At 37.5% G+C, this 23156-nt stretch overlaps 1 protein-coding gene across 9 annotated transcripts in view; it reads left to right on the top strand.

Moving 5' to 3' along the window:
* Window positions 1-23156, top strand: part of SHANK2 (SH3 and multiple ankyrin repeat domains 2) — a 354838-nt gene that overhangs the window by 36958 nt on the left and 294724 nt on the right. For all 9 annotated transcript variants that reach the window (XM_037402231.1, XM_037402233.1, XM_037402227.1 and 6 more), the window contains exons 4-9: window positions 8013-8232; window positions 17132-17335; window positions 19111-19182; window positions 19764-19872; window positions 20140-20291; window positions 21086-21253. In XM_037402231.1, the coding sequence (XP_037258128.1) occupies window positions 8029-8232; window positions 17132-17335; window positions 19111-19182; window positions 19764-19872; window positions 20140-20291; window positions 21086-21253 (909 nt within the window). In that variant the 5' untranslated portion in view covers window positions 8013-8028. The remainder of the gene's footprint in view (window positions 1-8012; window positions 8233-17131; window positions 17336-19110; window positions 19183-19763; window positions 19873-20139; window positions 20292-21085; window positions 21254-23156) is intronic.

Raw genomic sequence — 23156 nt, 5'->3', positions numbered from 1 at the left:
CAACAGTATTTAAAGAATGTCTTTTGAGTACTGTTGTTTGTCTATTGGAAAATGGTAATTCTAATAAATGTACAAAACTAGAGGCCATATTAAAAACAAATATAGCAATGAACAAAGCCTTGAAGCTACCTGCCTCAGGACTTGGGGGGGGGGGGGGGGGGGGGGCTGGTAGTAATTCCTTGTCTGAAAGAATGACCTTTAAATAAAGGTCAGACAGAATTGCACTGGAAACCTTGCAGGTGCTTATAAGAAGGCATTTAAGATACTATATTGCCAGTGGGAGTTGGCCTTAACTGTAAACTTTACTGTGGTTAACAATTACAAATACTTGCTATGTTTCCCCTAGTAATATATTTGTATGTTTGTGTTTGTAAAGATTTTTAACCATTTTAACCAGACTGTACATGTAGTTCCTCTTTCTTCTAGCAGGTTCTATTTTCTCATGTCGAACTCCTACGTCAAATGTTTTCTCGTTTCCTCATGCTGAACTTCTATTTCAAGTGTTTTTAAGCTTTTTCTAAATCTGCTTCTTTGCCTGTCTTCCAGCCTTGCTCATTCAGTACAGTAAGTTTCTTGTCTCCTGTATTGTTTCTATCTATTCTTCCCCAAAATCTCTCTTTGCATCTGCAGGATTGAACTTAAGCCTTTCTGTGAAGATACCATGATTGGCTGAATAGTTTACAAGGAAAATAAATACTAAGTAGACAAAGGACAATGGAGAATTTTAGTATCCTAAGCTACTTGGAAACTCTTAGAAAACTACCCTGTATTTGCAGCAGTAGGTTGAATGTGTAGATTTGGTATATGCACAGGAGTACTAATGGTGAAGTACGTCTGTTTTAAAAAAAGAAAATAAAAAAAATTACTTTCTTACTGTCTTATCTTAAGACCCATTTTAATCATATGATGTTGGCATTTAAAACACTGAATACCAGCTGTTAATGGGGCTTAGCCTCTTGGCAAGTCTGTGCTGTGCAAATACACATGAACAAGGGATAACAAGCTGCCTCAGAAATAAGGAGCAGGTTCACTCAAATTTCTTCTTTTTTTTCCTAAAAAAAGGGGGAAAAAGTGTCACTACTGAGACCTTTTGCAAAACAGTTTGTTATCTGTGCAGATCACCTAGCAAAGAAATCAAGGATTTCATAAATCTGCCCTTAAATAAGGCTGTAAGAAGAATCTTCTGGTGGTGCCGGTGCGAACAAATGAATATGATCATTGATTTTTCAATACAAAATTCAAATGGATGTAATTAAGTTTTGAAGTAAGAGGTGCCATGCTGAGAATCAACAGCTTCAGAAAAAAGTAAAGAAAGAATTTTACTTGGTGTTCTGGTATGTCAGTACTTGTGCTTCAGCACACATCTTCTAAAATATTTATTTGGGTGTTTCAGTTATTTAACAGAGAGATCAAAAATGCATTAGCAGACAGTGTAACCAAAGTAAATTTAAGTGAAGGACCAGTGTATAGGGAATAAAACCATAATTATGGGGGTTGTGAACAGCAAAATAGTGTATGATTAAATTTGTTTAGGTAATTACTGTGGAGGGGGATTTTTTCGAATAACATGGAGTGATTTGGTTTTATACCACTGTCTTCTGCAGAGTGGACGTGCTTTAAAGAAGACTCAAGAATAAGTTGCCCCATTTTACAGAGGCAGATGAAGGGTACTACAGGATAGTGGATTAACTTTCTTAGAGCCTTCATACATGTCATTGTTCTTTATTTTTCAATCTCTGAAACTACATCTATACTTCTAAATAAAATCAGATCAGGAGCTGCTCTCTGGCCCTAAGGCCACGTGGCATGAAGTAGACCTTGCTGATTCTTGGATGTCTTCTGAGTCCCAAGAACGTGTTTGTTGTGATTTAGCCCAAGTCAGTGTCTGCAATAGCATGTGGGCTGTGTTGCAGTGCAGCAGGGAGATGTGTCAGCAGCATGAAAGCCCGCAGAGATCGGAAAGTGCTGAGCCTGGTAGCACCTCATCTGTGTGTCCTCTATGTGAGGGGCATTGCCAAGGAAGCATACTTAGAGGCGTGCCTAGGGAGCGGTGCTTAGTTTTGCTGCCTGGCCTTTATTTTCCCTAGCAGGAGAAAAATAGCTTTGGAGACTGTGCTGGCCCTTTTGCAGAAGGCCCCCAGTTCTGGAGCCTGACCAGCACAACTTCATATGGTGTCACATCAACACCAAAGCTACCTACTTGTCTGGTGGGCCTGGAAGAACAGGGGGAGCTCCAATGCCTTGTTTCCCTGAGATTTTGCTATGGGCTGGTTAGCATTCCTTGTACATGTTCTGTTTTTCTGCTTGTAGATTTTGTAGTATTGTTCTAAGTTTTGCATTTGCATGGATAAATTGTGCATCAGTGGCCTTCAGTAAGCTGTCCTGTTTGGTCTTACAGTATTTCGGTCCTAATAATCAAAATATTTTCATCGTAGTTAATCAGATGGCTGTATTTATGTAGATTTCTTTCCTGTCGCTTAGGTAGTGGTTTCTCAGAATCACTTTATGCTGGTAAGCATTAATAGTGCCTTTGGAAAAGGTGGTTCTTCCCTTTCATGCCCCAGTTGTTTGCTTCTGGCCCTCTGCCATCTTCCTCCTGCTGCTTATGCAAACATCTGCATGGTGATCCAGTTCAGAGACATGGCGGATACAGAAACTAACCTCCCAAAACAAAAAAGCTGGAGTTTAACCTGGATCCTGGAACCTTTGTTCTGCTTCACTGTTTGTGTTAGTGCAGAGATCAAAGCACTCTGTGGGCAAGAGTGGAGTGGTCTGGGGTGTGAGGGAGGGTGGGATTGCTCTTTGGGAGGTAATGCCAGTCATTAAACCTTTAAAGTAAGAGTGTAAATTGGAGATTGGACCCTTCAAATTTCAAATTGCCTGTTGGCATTGGTCTTCAACTCAGATTTTCTTCTATGCAACCTTTTCTGCAGAATGTGGAGAGGTGTGAAATGCGTGGTGTGTTGGGATTGGTACCTCTCATCTTCAGTTCTGTCTGAAATGCATTTTGGTTTTAATATTAATATAATTAGAAAAGGCTGTGCTTGATATTCTCCAGCATTTTAATTTAGTAGCTTGGTGAGCTGGTTCTTGAGCTGATATCTGTAATCCCAAATAAAGCTGCAGAATTCAGTGTTAGGAGCTGTGGCAGGTTTTTAAAGAGATTGAAATCCTTTCCTCATAGTTTTCTTCAGAGTTAATTATTAAATACCTCTTCCTAGCAGTTGCAGTTATTCGAACAGCAAACTTTTCTCACAGTATGGTTAAATGGCATTAATTCAACCCGTAACAATGCTGACTCTGTATCTGAGATTTCCCACAGGTACACCTTTAACTCATCTGACAATAGCAGTCTAGAGGACTTCTCCCTGCAGGCAACAGGACTGTTATTGTGCAAATGAATGTTATGTAAAAATAGATTGTTCTTATCATGACTAGGAGCCAATGACCCTTGAATTTGAAACCTTGCTTTGAGATCTAGCCTCGTTGGCCTTGGACAAGACATTTGATGTGTGTGCCTCAGCTGTATTTTAGAGAGAGGAGAACTAATAACTGTTGTGATTAGTCAGAAATGACCACTGCTGTGAAACCCTAGCCTACAGCCACACAGTACAAAACAAAAATCTTACAGATTGGGGAAGGAACGACCGCATCCTTTAATGTTCTTTGTTGTGATTTTACTACCAAACATTAGTCTCTGTGTTAAGGGTGCATTTCCTTCTCTCTTGCCTTACAGTAGTCTTGTCCATTGCAGAAACCCAGGGGAAGCCTTTGCTGCAGCTGCAGCATTGTTCTGCTCCCGCTGGAGAAGTGCCACAGAGGATTGGGATCTCTGTGCATGTAGCTGTTTGCTTTTGTTGTTGTCAGGTATATATTAACTGTTGAATCTGCTCCAAGCAGACAGGACAAACACACCTGCACTTGCCATATTTGTGGTGTAGGATACACTAAGGAGGGGACTTTATATGGGACAGATCTTTTAAAATGGGTTTTTGTGTGTGTATATATATCTTTGTTTTCCATATTTACCAATATGAAACTAGATAGGAGGGTTTGTTACTTTGCAGGATCCACAAAATTGTATAGATGTAATTAAGTTGGAGATTAAAAAAAATTATTTTTGGATAGGGCAGATGTGGTGTTTATCTTACAATAAATCTATGTTTAATGAAGATACCCTGTCCAATGTGTGTCTGTATCAATGATATCTTAAGCCCTTTAGTAAATACCAAGTTTATAATATTTAAGATATTAAGATAAAACCAAATTTAAACATATATATTTAATAAATTCTTTTCATATGATGTTTAACAACTGTAAGGCTCCAAAATACAGATCATACTGTCACTGCTCTTGCTTTTTTCCCCCTGCTGTGTCAGTTTGCACTCAGTGGAGCACAGCATTCTGACAGAGAGTGAGCAAACTGTGGGAGTTGAATTTCTTGCCTTTTGATACCTGCACAGTTTTAATTCCAGTCTTCTATAATGTGCTCTTAATTTTTTTTTTTCTGATAGAAAAAGGAAGTTAGATGCTACTTGCCCCTGGGTTTCTTTAGTTTATTCATAGACTGTTTTGAACTCTCCTTAGTGGTAGGGTGGTGACAAATAGCAGGATAAGAAATTCCTGTAGATTTTGTGAAAGTTGCGGGTGGAGAGAGAAAAAAAATAATCTAAAAATAGCATCTGTAAGGGGAAGGCAGCAATGTGAGCTTAACTTATTTCATTTGGCCTGTTGGCCTGGGAAACATAACCTGGCACTAGTCATAGAGGCAGACTAAACATCTCAGTGCTCCCACAGAGCTGAAGGGCAAGGTGCTGAGGGAAAAGTACAATAATAAGAGTAAGCATATAGCTATTCTTTTATTCTTTCATCGTCCAGCTGTTTTACAACCTTCTTATGTCAGAAGTGGTGTTTAACCAGCTGGAGCTTGTGCTTCCTTTGTTCAGCCAGTGGTTAGGGCGTGTGCAGGGGCCAGGGAAGGAGAGCACCTGTGGCTGGGACTTGCCGGGGGCTCAAGGTACAGGAGTTGGAATCACAGACAGAGGAGCAGCAAAGACTGTTGTGGTGATAGTTTCCAGTGTGAGTTTTCTTCCACAATCATTGGAAATCTGTTTTTATTCGTTTACAGAGAAATTTTTTCTTCACTCGGCACTTCTCTGTGTCAAAAGCAGCCTCTGATGTATCACATTGCCACATACACAATCAGCTTATAGGAAGCATACTATCTGTTGTGTTTTTAAGAAAATGAAAGAAGGTCTCCCAGACAATCGTGTCAGCAAAACCCAATCTGTATTTTATCTATATAATATCCTTTCGAACCAATGAATTGCCAGCTGGGAATTAGGAACTTGGGATGCTGTATTTTCTTCTGCTGTACAAGCCCAGGTAAGCCAGGCAGCCTGCCTTACTTTTCCTGAGTTAATAGTTTTCGTTGTGGAAAAGTCTTTGGACTAGCACAGGGACAAAACTGAAATGCTTCCTAAAAGATAACAACATTCCTGTGGGAGCTATAGTAGTGAGCATCTCCAATTAACAAATGGTGGTATCTTCATTTCAATGCCATTTAAGAGACAAACAATGAAATTGCCCTAAGGTGTCTATAGATTTAGGTAGATGTGCTTGACCTGTGCTCCCTGTCAGGATCTACTCTACACTGGGACCTCTGCTGGTTTAGTTTCTCCAGTGGTTAGATAGTATTGTTTAAAAAAAGGTGTTTAAATGATCTGCTTCTCCATAGCGCTGGTGAGGCATAGGTTCTGTTTATGTTGCCACTGTAGATATGTTTATACATTTAATCTTTTAATCTGCATTGCAGAAGATCAGGTGACTTGTGCCTTATTGATGAGTCTCCAAGGAGATCTTTGTCCCGCTATTTATTAAACTTAAGTGCTTGATACGTGGAACCTGATTCTTCAGCTAGTGATTTCGCCTTGATATTCCATAATGAGATATTTCTGGGTAGTTTTTGCATGAAAATCCACTTGCCAAAACCTTGGGAAGTTTTTTTTTCTAATTTAACTCTTTTATTTTTATGCTGCATAATTGCAGTTTACTGCTCTGTTGAATCCATTGCCCTGGTATATATTGTTCTCTCAAATGGCTTTAGGGAGAGACAAACCATGTGCTGGTCTTACTACCTTTTTTTCTCACACTCACTGGCCTATACCTCTTATTCTCCTTAATACTGTATATTGACCTACTATATTTTGACTTCATGTGATTTAGCATTGGTAGATGAATAAAGAAGTCATTGAAATGTTTATGCTTTTTATTGACTTAAGGTGCTTTGGAGAGCAGCATTAATCTGCAGTTCAGTGAAGCAGTTAAGAAAATGAAATACTCCCTCAAGAGTTTTCTTTTGTAAACAGATTGCATTAAGCTGCTGTGAACTGGCATGCCTTTGGATTTTTGAATGCACAGTTTTTGTCTTCATTAGTAATTATAGCTGAGGGTAATAACACTGGAATTGTCCTTCATCAGATATAACAATAAGACTTGATGATGTGCTTATGTGATGTGCTTTGGAAATGCTTGCCCTTGACCTCAAGCTTTAGGCCTTCCTTGCTGCTGCCTGTCCTCTGGTCTAAACGCTGGCTCCAACATACGGTCATCTCAAAATGCTAAATGACAGTGGTAGCCTTTTGTGCCTGCTTTGTAACTGTTGTGATATAAATGACTGGATGGTGAAGAGGAATGCATAATCTGGTTGTGCTATTTAGTTGCCTTGAACTAAATCATGAAACACAGTGGTAAAGATGTTCTCCTAGTCCCTGCTGTTGTTTGACTGTATTTACTCTGGAGGATCTTACTGTGAGACCATTATAGAAAACATATATTTGAATATCTCAGTACTGTCACCGGGTATGAGTAACATCGTAAAGTCAGTTCACCCTCCTGTGCTTTACTTTTAGTTTGATGTATCTTTTTAATGTGGACTGACAGTTAAATTGGTTGTTCTTGGTTTTTTGTTTTTGTTGGGTTTTTTTTTTCTTTTAACTGAGTTTTTTTTTTTTTGGTGGTTTTTTTTTCGTTAAGAGAGAAATTGTCTTGGGAGCATTCTGATGGAAAACATGAAAAACAATGTTATACATTTTTCTAGCTTCTAAAAAATGAAAAAGTATATGGTTACCAAGCGCTGCAAAGTTTATGATGGTCTCTTCAATTTTTTCCAGTTTAAATTTTTTTCCCTATTTTCCCACAGAATAATAATTTTCATTTCCTGGAGTAGCTTTTAGTTTGTGGGACAGAAAAAAATCTTTTACTGCTGTAGTTGGAAAAACCCAGAAGGAAAATATTTGTTTGTTTTTACTGTGAGACCTTGGAGCACAAATGCCCTTACTTTGGGATTAATGTTACTTTCATTTTAGCCTAATCTATACCACAGATTAAATATGTTTCTGAAATCTGTGTTTGTATATATGTAATAGATGGATTTTGGTAGTGTTGATATTAAAGGTTGTTGTACGAGCCACAAACCACAAAGCAGCATCTGCGTCTGTCTTGCTCTCTGTAGTATTTAATTTTGGGGTTGATTCTGATATTTGAAAATACTGTCTTTTGTTACCTTACCTGTACAGATTCTCGGTGTACAGGATGACATTAGTTTAGCACCTATATTCATTTCCTGAAGTGTCTTTTTGCGCTGGGAGAACTAGGCTTCAAAGCCAGATCTAGTTCTAAGTACAGTTTACAACAGTGCTATTTAGTAGAGAACCTGGTAATTATGCCCTTTTTTTTTTTCTGGATCCTTCGGGAGTCTGGTGTGCCTGGGAAGAAAGATCATCTTTCGTTTTATTACGCTTTTTTCCTCCTGCTGTCCTTCTTCCTCTTCTGTAGTAAATTGGTAGCCAGATTTATTTCCATTACACTCTGTCTATCCACATAAATTACAGAAAGAAATAAAAAGAGGATAAAACATGTTAAATGTGTGCTACTTCCAAGAAAAAAAAACTTGTAGCTGATTCATTTTTAAGACTTCAACTGTAAAATCTTTTTCTCCTTTGTATTGGCAGGATAAAAAACTTGAACATGCCTCGTAGCCCAACATCAAGTGAAGATGAAATGGCACAAAGCTTTTCAGACTATTCTGTTGAATCTGAATCGGACAGCTCCAAAGAAGAAACTATTTATGACACAATTAGAGCAACTGCAGAAAAGCCAAGCAGCAGAATGGAAGACAGTCAGAGTAACACATTAGTGATTCGAATTATAATACCTGATCTGCAGCAAACGGTAAGGCATATTGCATTGCAATTAAAAGAAAAAAAAAAAGTTAAAATTACTAGCTTTGCTGGCTTCAATCTGCAGTAGATATGTTCTATTTCCTTACAATTTTTGATATATTACAGGCAAGATTTATGTTTTCTTTTAATGTCTACATTTTGTACCCCAGTGGTATATCTGAATGCCCAAACTACAGGCACCATCCCATCCAAGAGAGTGTATTTAGTATGTTAACTTGATGAAAGCTGTGATCACAAAGCAAAATACCTCTCTGATCTGCATTCAGAGGCATTTGGGTAGAATAAAGAGAATTCGGAATCTAAAATCTTGTTAGAAGATGAGGGTTGAACCTCAAAATCACATGTTATCTTATGAAAGCCTCACACATGTACAACCCCATTGTCTTCTCTAGTTTCACTTTTCATTAGATAGTTTGTGACTGATGCTAGACTGAGGTCTAGCAGGAGGTCATCGAATTCACTGTCTTTCTTTACCATATTCCTTGCCTTTCTCTGTCATCCTCCCACAAAAAGATATCCTTGTTAGGTAGCTGGTGCTTTTAGAGCATAAAGATGAGGAAAGAGAAGCACAAATAAATCTTTCCTTCCTTCTTTGCTGCTGTGCCTTTACTACATGGTGATCCTTCTCAGACTTCCACCCAGAGAAATCAACACACTCAATTTGGAGGAAGCATGACATCAAATGGTTCCACAGTTTTTTCAATGGCATGAAGTTGTTACTTTATTCTCTCCCAGCTCCTCACTGCTTATACAGGAAACATATCAAAGGATAAAATAAACCTTTTCTGATTTTCCTAGAGGAGTAATTTGCTAGCTAACTTGTGGACCTATGGCTGTATCTCACATCCTTAAATCTATGGGATACAAATAGAGACTTTTCAACAAAAGATTTAATTGCTCACACCTTACAGAAAGAATCGAACAGACTTTTCGTTTGGTAAAAAAATAACAAATGTCTGATTAATTGAGTAAATGATAATTAAAGTTACTCTTTTAATAAAAAAGAAATCTTGGATTTTCCTTACATATTAGAATTCTACAGTCTGAATTCCTCACTCTTTCTTACAAGGAACTATTAAGTTGTGCTTCTTTTTTGGTTGAATGTGCAAAATTCAATGTATGGAATGTTAGGAGTGTAAACTTGGAAAAGTTTGCTGTTGTAACTGTGTAAGTAAACAAATTGTTGTCCTCCACAAGTGATAGAATTAACAATCTCTTCCCATCGAAGCGTTTGGGAGTTACTGATTCTTTCTAGAACTTGAACTTGTCCAGCTTTGTTAATTATCTAAATTACCCTGGGCCTCCTTGAATGCTGTTGTCGGGACTATCAATTGATGATAGGCATATGACTTTTCATTTCAAAGATGATTGTAAAAACACATTCTTTCTATGGTTGTGTGCTACATACATCACTCGCTCTGTACTGACATTTAAGATCATCATCATACCGTGCTGTCACTAAAGATCTATCTCAGATGAAATTATTCCTTTCTTTTTAATTAAGTTCATTTTTAGAATGATAGAGATGGCCTGTCTACAGGCTGACAGGGAAGAGCTGTTTTGAGTGTGGCCTCAGGTGTGGTTGTAGAGCTCTTTTTCTAAAGCCCAGCCTACACAGTGCTACAGAAACTCAGAGAAATCGGTGTTGGAGTTGGGAGCATTATCTCTTAAATTTTTGTACATAAAAATTTTTTAGATGAGGATTGCAGCTGAAATTGCAGTACCACTCCATTAGTTTATATGGTGTGAGATCAACCTATATGAAGAGGAAGTGGCATGGGGCCCAAGCTGGACAGGAAGGGTTCAGAGGACAGAGCAGGACTGAGGCTGCTGTGAGCCACACATGGGATTTTTATTAAATCTTGGCCAAAGCAGTCATCATCTTGGGTCTTTCATTTCAGTATTGATTGAAATACTGAAATCTGCTTTGTACGTCTTAAATTTAAAAGGGTTTCGCCTGAAGTCCTCTGTCAAGACAAGCTCTGACTGGACATGGTTAGGATTTTATTGATGATCCTACCAGTTTGCTATATCTTTGTGTTCATTGCTCAATGAATAGATCCAGTAAAATGGAAGGATTAGCTTTACTTGCTAGGTTGACTCTGCTTTAAAAACAGTGTTAGCCTCCTGAAGCCCTCTTATTTCATTACTTTATTTTTTAGACCAATAGTAAGTTATTTATTGACACTATTGAAACAAATATTTTTTTAAAAAATTCATTTTGTGCAGGAAATGAAATAAACCAAAAAGTATTTTCAGTTTTGTGTTTCATTTGTTCATTTTTATTGCTTTACTGTTTGCATTTTCCCCCTTTTCAATAAACTCTTAATGAAAACTAACTCAATTGTTTTAAACATGTCTATAGCAGATTATTTATTTCTGATGTCATTTATGAGCCCACAAGCTCTTGTACAGAAAAGTGAAATCTGGATCCAGGTTTGCAAACAGGAAGACTGATAGCTTAAATGTAATGTAGCAAAGTCTGGAGAAGAACATAGTTCATGAGCTGTGTTACAGCTACAAGCCAAATCCAACATACACCCCATTTGCTGTATAATTATATTAATTTAACATGAGGTGTTTAAAATTAGTCTGTTTAATCAAAGGAGCATGAAATGACATAGTTTAGGTTTATGTTTTTATTCTTTATTGTTTTTTAGAAAGCATGATCAAGAACATACTTGTTTCAAAGAAGGCAAGTTTCGAGTTTTAGGTAAAACTCAACTCACTGGGAAGCTTTAAACCCCTAGATAAACTCACTAGGATTGAAAGTTTGCTCATCTGCAGTGACTGTGTAGTAAATCACCTTCATTTCACTGTACACATGAGATAAGAGCCAAGAATCATCAGTAGGGTGTGCTGTTCTAGAAAACTTTATAAATTATCACCCATTGTAGGAAATCTGTCTTGTTGCCCTTTTATTCTCATTTGAAACTTTAAAGTAAACCTTGACAAGTTCATTTGAGGCTCTTCTGAAGGCTTACTTTTCAGTTCTTATATAAATTATTTTTTGTGGTCTTTTCAGTTCAGATGAAAATCCAATGTATTGAAACAATGCTTTGTAGAAAGTATAATTTCTTACTGCTTTTGTGCATCAACGGTATTCAAGTAAGTGTCATTCTTGGCACAGAAGGGTGCAGGTTATTTACATGAGCGACTGAAAGATTTCCTTGAGCTCAGTAAAATTACTGAGTGAATGGAGAGCATAGAAGGCTCTCCACATTCACAAACATCTGTGCATAGGAGAGTGGATAAAAAAGCTTTATTATCTGGCATTTACTTTCCAGATTTAATAAGCCAGGAGGCTCATCTTTAATAGATCCTTAGTGGTGGCAGGACACAGATGTAATCTCTTCTGACCAGAAGCTTATTTTCAGTGCATCCAGCCGAGAGGGCTCTGGCTTGACTATGTCCTGCACAACTTGCTACTGAGGTGGAAGTGACAGTAATTGATTACTTACCTCTCTTTGCAGTAGTGGTGTAGGGTTTCTTGGCAGTTTAGGCAATATTCCATTGTTTGCCCTTAACATGAGGTTGCTTCATCCCCAGAGCTGCAAAGTTGAGTGTCATGCTGTCAGCAGCACTGACTGGCAACAGATCTGCATCTTTCCTCCTTGTAAGCAGAACTGGTAGGCAACAGCCCCAGTAGTTTGCTGCCCAAGGCGACTGCCTCCCTTGTGCCTAAAGGCAACCATGTCTGTGCATGGCATCAAATGTCTTTTGGACGTGGAAAACTGGGTGAGCTAACATGTCTGCACTTTCTTCTGTGATGCCTGGCATATCTGACCTCTCCCTGGACCTTTCTGGTCTGAATCCAGTCTAAGTCTTCTATCCTTTTCCTTTATCAGCCCATGTAGGAACATATCACAAGTGATTCTGCCTATATATGGAAGGAGTCTGGTTCTACTCCAGTAGCTGTTTTCAAGAAAATCTCCTTTGCATGATATTCCAACAGTGATGTCCAATGTTTTGTGCTTAGAATTCTCTTTTTCACAGACTTCAAGAACAGATCTGCCAGCCAGTTGTTTTAAGGGATGTTTTCATCATTTTATTATCAACACACGGTGATTGTTCTGCTATTTTGTTTTATCCTATAATTATGGACTTCCTCAGGTTATGTTTAAAATCAATAGGCTCAGATTCATACGTTTTGTTAAATTCTGATGCTGAGATGGGATTGGCTCTGCTGAAGACTTCTTTGAAATGCTTTATGCCCATCTGTTTTGCTGCTCCACTTCAGTAATGAGCATTTACGGACTCCCTCCTTCTGTTTCTTTTTATATTGGATTTTCCATGCGAAGTGTTGTTTGGTAAGTGGCAGTTTGGTAAAGCAACAGCTTAAGTTGTAGTTGCTTTTATGGTTTTCTACTTCTGTATTGCTTTATATACTTTTGTATCCTTTCTTTACTTTTTCCAGTATTCCTTGGCCTTTAGGATTAAGAATCTTTTCCTTAGTGCTTTTATTTCTTAGATAGAACACTTGTTTAGTTTGTGCAACTTTTGTTATGAAGGAAGAAGTGCAGTCAGCACAGTTGCAGCTTGAGTCACATTTTTGCTTAAGATGCCTCCATTTTTACTTGTTTCAAGTCTGTACTGCCATCCACCGATTCCAATCTGTTCCAGGTTTTCGTTTTTAACTTTTCACAAGTACTCTTCTGTATTGCATCTTGTGACTGATTTTCGTTGCTGCTTTCTGTTTATAGTTGGTCTTTCTTTTGATCTTCAGTTTGATGATTGTGGGTGCTACTGACATCTGTTCTTATGCCCTTGGTCTGATCAGATGATCTGACTTGCCAGGTGGTGATGGCGTGGCCAGACTGGTTTTTTTGACCTGTCATCTCATAAATTCTGTGTTTTCTGAATGCATTTTGATGAAGGAGAGCAGTGCCTTCAAGAATTAATTTGAACACTGAGCACAAATAAAAATGAGCCACTTGTTCTTTTTTTTCTCTGCTTTTTTTTTTCTCATGGCACCCAACTCTCATTTGCATTTCCCACTTTTTGGTTGTCACCTATTTAATATCGATGTCTTCTATTGAAAGGAATTACTTGTATTTTGATATTCTGACAATCACATTCTGGAGGCAGCTGTATAAACCATTTGTCATGGTTCCGCTGTTGCAGTGCAGTTCTGTGTGATTGACAACTTTGTGAGTCTGATGAAAAAGATGTGTTGGTTGGTAGATTTTTAACAGATAAATGTTACTTCACAGAGATACTGTATCATGAACATTATTCCCATTGAATTAATATCTTTCCTTTAGCTGGAGTAGGTGAGCTATACTTTCCCCTTGCTTCCAGGCCTTCTGTTTCGCTTAGTGACTTAGTCTCACCAGTGTGCAGGAATGCAGGATTATAATTGACCATGTCTGTCTTGATCCAAAGAGCTTTAATATCAAAAACACAGGTCTCACATTTCAGCAACCAATGTTGATGTGATGTCTTGCTGCTAGACTTGGATTTTGAGTGACTTATTATGGTTTTGATGGTGGTTTTGAGCCACGCAGGGCTACTTTTTTGATTCTCATTTGAAAAAACTGTTGCAATTTTTATGGTGCTTGCAGCTAGCCTTCAAGACAAACTATCACCTTTTATCTGGTCTTGAGATGCAATGAAAACGGTGGAAAGACTAGATCCAACATCTGTCAATGCAAAATGTCTTTGTTTCATATGCGTTTCTGTAGTTCTTTGCCACTTAAACTATCCCCAGTTGTAGGGTTCTATTTTTGAGAATTTACTGAAGATTATAAAAAAATTGTCTAGCTTTTTGACTTAGCTACTGTCTCATTTCCGTGTGGTCATTGCACCATGTACATCTAATTCATTCTTACTTATTTCATAGCTAAAGCAATCTATGTGTAGATTCTGCTGTGACTCAGCTGACATTTTCTCAGGGTAGAAAGTATGGCAGTAGGTAATGACTTGTCTACACAATAGAGATGATGACTGTGGTGGTCTCTGTCCTGAGAGGGTGGGCAGGTGGACAGAGAAGCAGTACAGGTTAGGTGTTCCAGGGGCAGGCCGATCTAAAATATACTCTATGCAGCGCTTGAGCGGTTCTTCTTATCCTCTTGTTCAGCAGCTGCCTGTGGGAGAGTAGTAACAGCTTCCATCTCTATCCTGCCTGGCTTCATGGAAGCATAAGTAATCACTTGTCTCACTAGTTTCACTTACCTGACTCTGAGAAATTTTGGTAGGAAACAGTTGTTTGGTTATTGATTTGCTTTTTACATCATTTATCTTAATTCTTTATAATTTATTAACAGGATCGTAATTTATTGGAATGAGTGCATTTTTGTTTCTTGTGAATCACTAGAAAAGCTAGGGCTGTGAATAAATGAGTTTGTGAAATTATTAGTTTCAAAGTGTTTCCATATTTATTCTGCTCTGCTGTTGAGCACTCTATAAAATATTGTAGTTACTGTGGTAGAAATACAACAGTGGTGTAGTTACCAGATAAGTCATTTTCAAACAAGCCTTTGAGCTACTGCACAAAAAGAATTCCTCACTGCCATTCCTTACCACCTCACCTCACAGTGTGGTGAAGATGGTTAAACTATTATGTCCTGTCCTCATGCATTAAATGAACATGCCAATCTCAGACCTGTGGAAAGTATTTCAGAATATAAAAGTTGTGCATTGCTGATTCAATGTGCATAAAAAATGTAGAAAGATTTATTTTCCATTGAAATCTATTCTGAAGAAATTCTAAATTATAATTTCACCAATTTAGCAGATCTTTGAGAATTAAAAATACACAACAGTATCTGCATTATTTGCAAGCAATCAAGAATAGATAGAGTACAAGAATAGACTGAACAAAACAACATGTTGAGTTCTCAAGGTGCATTAAAAAAACCCGAGACTTAATTATACTACAGTCAGAAGTTAGTGTTTTGTGTTATTAGAATAAAAGCAGTCACACAAGTCCAAAAATGATTTGTTTCATGTAAGAAAGAGTTTCTTGGGGGGAAAACCCACACAGTAATTTCAAAATTATCTTTGCTTCTTCCCATTTTAATAGCATTTGTTAGAATCTTTCAGGATGTGTGGATAATGACAAGTCATTGCATAGTGATACAGCTTGTAGAAGTTAAGCTCGTAACATATGTTGTAACTGACAATTTTTAGAGTTACTGAAACTGCTGATGTAGCATCAGTACTTGAGCCGTATCTCAAAAAGTGCAGTTTGTGCAGGAACTGATGAAAAACAAACCAAATAGTAATTTTTAGTAATTCATGGCCAGATGTGGTGGAGCTGGACAGAGCCCAACGTTCACGAGCCTGCCTTGCTTCCTTGGGCAGACCCCTATGAGAAGCTATCGCGGTAGCTTCAGTGGCACTAGCTGGCAGCAATGAATAGAAGACGTCTCAGTCTATTGATTGTTCTCATATCTGAGGATTAACTCACAGAAACAAAGCCAAATTTCTCAACTTCAGTATGTCATGATATTTAAAACCAGCAAGTTGTTTCGCTCTGATAAAATGAATATATGCAGAGGACTGGTTGACTGTAGTGTTTGCTCAGCTGAAACAGCTGTAAATTGAATGTCCTTCATGTCCTTCATGTCCTGGTTGTACCTTTTACATTGAAAATTTTTGCCCCATAATATTGAAACAGTCAAGAAGACATTGTGACTTCTGCCTTTGAATTTGCTTTTCAAAATTTACAATTGAAATACTCAAATGAATTTGTTACTTGATTTGTGTATATGGGATTAGAGATTACTTTCAGATATATCTGGATCTTGCCAGGATAAATATGTTTAGTTCTAAAAGACAATCTGTAGCCATTTTCCTATGGATGACCTTGGGACTTTAAAAAGATGCCAACAGATAACACAGAGGTGAGCAGTGCAGAAGCAGCTGTGGGTAAAGTTAAAGACACTTCACTCTTCATAAAACATCAATCATTTTTCATGTATTTCTGTTCTTACCTTTATGTCCAATTATAATGTGAAGAGTAGCAGAGGTCTTCAGAAAAGGCCTGAAGAGTGGTTACTTGACAGTATCACAGAATTAGAGCTACATTCATGGAAATGTACTGATAAAAAAAGATATATCCATTAACATTTTTTCTTGGCCTATGTGCAATCTGTGCATGCTGTATTGGATTGTGAGGGGACGGGAACATCCTTTGAGTAGGCAAAGAAGGGACTCCTGTGCTGTAGCTCTGCAGCTTGGTGCAAGCCCTTCTTATGGCCCAGTATTGGGTGAGTTGGCAGCACCATACAGTCATGATGCTGAACATCAGAGGCAACAAACTGGTTTCTAGGCATTGCCGTCTACTGGTAGCTTGTAACCATTGACTGCAACATAAACTACAATTAGAAAAAATCCTATATTTATTAAATTTCTGAATTACAGCTTGGTAAGAAGCAGAGAACTGGAAAGCATTTTCAAGGTTTTCGAGTCCTCTGCTGCTTCATGTCATATAGTTCCTCCCTTAAATTTACCCTAAGATAAATGTAGCTTAAAATGAATTAAAATTCTTGCCTGAATATCAATTTTTGTGAAATTGTTGTGGATCAGACTGATTGTCTGAAAAGCCAGAAATCAAGTGCATGGTTAACCATCTTGTAACATCCCTTTCACTTGGATTTTCAAACAGGTGTGCCATGAAGATGTTCTTCCTCTGAAGAAGGATATAGTCTCTGATGTTTGTGGAAGGACTTGAAATGTCCTGTGTTTTCACAGTATTTGTGCATTAGTTATTATAGAGGAATGCATGTCTGAAATGTAATTCTGATGATGTATGTTTTGTCCTGGAATTTGTAGGTTTATTTTGTGTGATTGTATATATTTATGACACAAATTTTAGAATGTAATATACTGCTTAATTTTTTTTTCATTAATTAGACTTTTTTTTTAATAATTTCTATTTGCAGAAATGCATTAGATTTAACCCAGAAGCTTCAGTGTGGGTTGCAAAGCAACGAATTTTGTGCACTTTGAATCAGAGTTTGAAAGATGTCCTGAATTATGGACTGTTTCAGCCTGCAAGCAATGGTAGAGATGGGAAGTTTTTGGATGAGGAACGACTTCTTAGGGAATACCCACAGCCAGTGAATAAAGGAGTTCCTTCACTTGAGGTATTTTTAGATCTAATACCTGAAACATTTATATTCTGATACAAACTATACAGTAAGCAGTATCTGAAGTTTTTACATGCACCTGAATTGCATTTGAGAAATAGTGATCAGCAAGTCTGAACTTGAACCCTTGCTCACAGAAGTGCTGGCATTCATTTGCTCAGTGGAGCTGTTCCATGTGTTATCCCCAAAAAGATGCAAAGAATAAGCCCACCCACCCCACTCCACCCCACCCTGGGAGATTGGATTTTGGAGTTTTCCTTTGCTGAGGACATGGGAGATGTATCTTATTCTGTGATTTAATAAAGAAATGTAAGGTTCTAGGTTAAGCTTTTGAGCCTCTGATTAGGTTGCAATAGTAGGGTAGCAGTTGCTGAATACCTAGCCTTTGCTTTCTTCCAAAGAGAGGCTCTTTCTGTCACATTAAAGCCATCCACCTTGCCCAGTTTGATTTCTTCTGTGCCCACCTTCAAAGTGCACACGTTTCCTATGTCTGTCTCCTGGGAAAACAGTAAGGGAAGAGAGTATGTATGTGTGAAGCAGTCACACATAGGCACTGGAATTTCCCCCACCCCTCTGTTGCTCATGCAGAGGCTGTGCAGCGGGGGGATGAACTGGGCAGAACTATTATGGCACTGGGCAAACATGGAGCAGAACCAGATCACACTGAAACACAGTATAGCAGGAAACTGGGGCATGAAACTAGTATTTAATTAATTTTGATATTGCTTGTATGGTGCTACGTCAACCACAAAGAACCTGCAGTTAATAGACTTACTCTACTGTAACACAAAACTGAGAAGAATACCCAGAGAAGGCTTCAAGTCCTAGTTTTCTAGCAGTTTATTTCAGAGATGTAATCCATATTATAGCCATAAGCAAATTAAATAACCACTTTATTTTTTTCTGTCATGTTGGTTTCATGAGTATTGACTGTTTGCAAAATTCTTCTCGCTGCAGCTAAAAGATAAGGCTTGCAATTCAGGTGTTAAAAGTGATCTTGTGAAAAGATCACTCATTTCAATTAAAGCCTTATTCATTGCAGTCTCCTTGCCTAAAAGAAGTGCTGCATTCTTTGAATTCTGCTTTGTATGATTAGATAATAGTAAATTATAACTATGTAAACTGTGTGTTTTTGCCATAGATCTTACTACACAGGCCATAGGGTAGCAAACTGTTCAGGATAAAATGTGAGTGAGTTTCAGCCCAAAAAAGAGGTAATCCTCTGAACCTCTTTCACAGGACCAGTCCTGTTAGCCATCAGGAGAACTATTCCCATGTGTAAGTTCTGGCTACGTAGATTAAGGTTTTTTTCAGGAACCTTTTTTTTTTTTTTTTTTTAGATTTCAGAAATTATAAGCTGATATTTTGAAATATGTATTTTTTTATTTAAACGTGCCTTCCCAGTTCTTTCTGCCTGAGACTATAAATGAAAGTGCAGATATCCTTAGGGGAAAGGATTTTTCACTGTAATTTTTGCTAATTTATGTAAATTCTAGAGGCTGATCTCATTTCCCATACATCTCCACTGATTTCAGTATATTTATACAAGATACGAGTTTTGCTTACACAAACTGTGAAACTATGATGCCACTAAGTTAAGCTGAATGGTGATTACTGGTGAATATTCAAAATGAAATAATAAGCCTTTTTTAAAATTTTGCCTATATTTGCATCATTGTGGATGATACTTTCTGGTAAGGTCAGAAAATGATATTACGAGTTTTTAAGCAAAATAGGACGTTTAAAAAATACTTTTTTTTTTTCTCCTTCAGTTTCGATACAAGAAAAGAGTGTACAAACAATTCAATCTTGATGAAAAACAGCTGGCCAAGCTTCATACGAAGGTATGCCCAATTTACTGGACAAGTTAACAATTGCCTACTTAGCAAAGTAGTGTGCCTGAGAAACTGAAAGTAAGTAGGAGTTTATTACCACCTGGGCCAGTTGCTGAACAATGAACAGTATGTGCTGCCAGAACCAGGAGGGATGTGTGAGTTGTGATCTGGGAATTTCTCTCATAGAAAAATTCCTGTCTTTGACTCCTCCATATTTTAATGGAGTAATTTTAAATGAACCTTACTTCATAAATACAACATGCTTTCAGCATGCTGCAGAAATGCCAGTCTACGTCTTTGCAGGTCAGAATAATAAACCATATACCATCCTAATGTCCTACTGAATGAACCTTTTACTCATTTTTTCCTCAGAAGTATAGAATTTGGAATCTTCTTATTGTATTTGACTTTTGAACATTACACACCATAGGGTTTATGCTCTCAGTATAGTCAGGTTCTCCAGTAACATGAATTAGCTACTGTTCAATGATGGCAATGGGTATTGCCATCAGTTTACAGAATATTTCACTTTTAGTCAGGATTTCCTTTTTCAAATTAGAAGATGACTCCTTTGTCACTCTTTGTTTCAGGCTAATTTGAGAAAATTTATGGATCACGTCCACCATCTCTCAGTGGAAAAAATCACAAAGATGTTGGACAGAGGACTGGACCCAAACTATCATGACTTAGACAGTGGAGGTCAGAACAATAAAACTAACAGCATAAAGTCGTACCTTGGGTTTGTTCAATGTAAATTGATTAACAGGCCAAATCTCACACATTAATTATGTTGTCTTGATAACTTGAGGCTAATGGAATCTGTATGGTTTTGCTGTCCAAAGGAGAAAAGTAATAATTCATTATTTTCTTTGAGCAGCATTTTTAACTTAACATTTTTAAAGGAAATGCTCTTTATTTTATAAAGTTGCTCATCTTTTTTCAAGTACGTGCTATTCTTTTCTTTAGAAACACCCCTAACTTTGGCAGTTCAGCTTGACAATACAGTAGAAGTGATAAAAGCTCTGAAAAATGGAGGAGCACATTTAGACTTCAGAGCCAAAGATGGAATGACAGCTCTGCACAAAGCAGCCAGAGCCAAGAACCAAGTAACCCTCAAGGTAAATGCTTTCAGTAGCAAATGATACGTTATTTTATAGAAAAACATATATAAAAGAGAATGTTTTCAGTTAATTACTGTATTGGTCACAATGAATCATTTAATACGTGCTTGTTCTACTGCTTTCTTGTGGCTTTCAAATCTTAGGATTAGCTTTCAATAAAGGGCCTTTCATTTCTCATCTTTTTTTGTAGGATGAAAGAAGTGGTGAAATTTAACCTTATTCTTTGATACATTGGGAAAAATCTGTCTGAGGAAATAGGAATAGCATTATTTTTGGTTATCTCTTGGACAGTAAAAGCTAGTGGCATGAATTACATATTATATCTTAACACAGTGTCTTCTGTTTTGTATTTTAACAGGTGTTCTTAACTCTCCTTGATAGTCTAGACTGAGTCTTATGTTTACGGATTTTTCTTATTTCCTTTTGACAGCTATTCAAATTGCATGACATTTTTGATAAAGCATCTCCTAAGTGAAGAGGTGAATGTTGCAAAGGCCATGTGGCATTTTCAGCACTGAGATTTCTGAACTTAATGAGAGAATGGAAATTGGACATTGCCACTCATCCTTTCTTTGCTATCCCTGTTGATTCCTTTAGATCCTAATTCTTCTGAGGTCATTTCTTGTTTAACTTAGTCTGTGGCATGGCCCCGTTCTATGAGCTTATAAATAAGAAAGCAAAAAATGTATGTTGTGGCAGGTATCACCTTACAAATAGATATCCAGGTAAAGTTCCTTTGTAGTTAGAAGTCCCTCCAAAATATATTTTTCACAGTTTGTGATCACTTTCAGACCCTTTTAGAGCTTGGAGCATCTCCTAACTACAAAGACAGCTGTGGCCTAACACCGCTGTACCACACTGCTATTGTCGGAGGGGATCCTTACTGCTGTGAACTGTTACTTCATGAACATGCTACAGTCAGTTGCAAAGATGAAAATGGATGGCAAGAAATTCATCAGGTAGGAAAGATCACTTTTATTTGGAGTTGAAGTTGTATGAAGAAATTTGTCATGTATATTCTATGGTTAAAACATTGTTTTGAAGACTGGGTATGTTTAGTCCATGCATGTACAAGTATAGAATTTCTTCCTTTTTATATTTGCTTATTACTTTGCATCCTGCTTTGGTGAATTAGAAGTTGAAACTGTTCCAGCGGAGTTGTGTAGTATTGAAATCCTATGGTTACTGTGGATTTTGCTGCAGCAATTGCACTAGTCATGTTTATGTAACGGACTCTTTGGAAGTTTAGTATCCTATTAGTGCCACTTTAGTGAAAAAAGTTTAACTCGGATCTTTTTGTTAGATGCCAAGTTTAATATCCTTGGTAATGCTTCTTGTGTGTTTATCAGAGGTACTTTCTCTCTGGTGAGCTTTACAGAAAGATTTGGGTTCAGCACCGTGCTGCTAGTATGCTGCTAGTATGTTGCACTGAAGGATGTTAAACTCCTACAGACTCAGTTTGCATCGGTTTTCATTCCCTACCTGTGTGGAAACTGGGATTCTAATGATTTTTCTTTTGTTGTTTTACATGTGTTTTCCTTTCCTCTCTTACATATTCAGTGTAGATAAGGTGGTAGCTTGCTTTACAAAGAAAAATTATTTCTGAAAAAGTGATCTTTTGAGGTTCATGGTGCTCATGATACCTTGAGTCAGCTATGGTGCTGGAATTCATCAGGCACTGGCCCATCCTGGTCAGCTTCAGCATAGCTATTGGGAAAGTAGACCTTCCTCAAAGACCTGTCTCTTAAAAAGACCTATAATGTTTGGTAAGGCACTTTCTGAATAAAAAACCACTTCTTCTTTGAACTCTTATATTGTCTTCTCCAGAAACGTCTGAATATTATGCAACAGTTGTGTAAGAATGCTTTGTTAATTTCTTTCTCTTTGCATAGATATAAACTCAGTAATTTACAGAGTTTAAAGATTCTGGCAGTCTTAATGCCATTGCAGCTATTCTATAGCTTTTCTCTGTATGAATGAGTTTGAGTAATCATAAAAAAATGGAACTGATGGGGTATGATCAGATAAGTCAAGACACAAGTAATCAACCTGAGAGGCCTGCTTAGGTCATCTGGGCTCACTTTCTTTTTTTTATTTCTGTGCACCAATCTTTTTAGTACACAACTTCTTTTCTTCTTTTTCTTTGAAAGAAACAGGAGACAGCCTTGGCACCCAGGTTTGGGCTTTTCCACTGTGTAAGTGTGTTCAGGTCGAGGTCATTTGGATCCATCTCTAGTAGGGGGGAAAAAAGGATTAATTTACTACCATTGTTTCTGGGGATGTGGAGAAAATGGATTGTCCAGATCCAAGTGGACTCAAATTCCCTATTTTGAAAATCCAGTCTCATACACATATGGTTATTATTTCTTGTAATTAAATGGAGCTTTTCAAAACCATGATATTGGTTGTAATCCTGAATACATCAATGTTTACATCTGGATTATGAGCAATCTTTTCTTTATTAATCAGTAATACAAACATTCTTTAATGAATTAAGAAACGTGGTGGTATGATATAATTCCGAATGTTGTCTGTGTGAAATAGGGGAAGCTACCTCACATGGCAAGGAAGTAATTGGTAGCAAGTATATTTTCCATTTTGCGAACACAATCTTTAACTGTAAAAGTTAAGCCTCTGGGTTACCCTTATAGTAAGGGGGAAAAGGTAAGTTATAATATATATACTGTAAGGTTTATCCTTAGAGTAAGGGAAAAGGTTCATGCTGTGCTAGGATAATACTAAAAAGGCTATCCTCTGGAGATACCTGTCTCTTTCCATTGACGGTACTGGGGGGCCCTGATGAATGGTTTGGGCAGCTCACCTGCCACGCAGCCCCCTGTAATGAGAGGAAATATATCCCCC

This window comes from Falco rusticolus, chromosome 10 (assembly GCF_015220075.1).
Source record: "Falco rusticolus isolate bFalRus1 chromosome 10, bFalRus1.pri, whole genome shotgun sequence".
Lineage (NCBI taxonomy): Eukaryota > Metazoa > Chordata > Aves > Falconiformes > Falconidae > Falco > Falco rusticolus.
The sequence above is the reverse complement of the archived record's forward strand: the minus strand, read 5'-3'. Positions and strand labels throughout refer to the sequence as shown.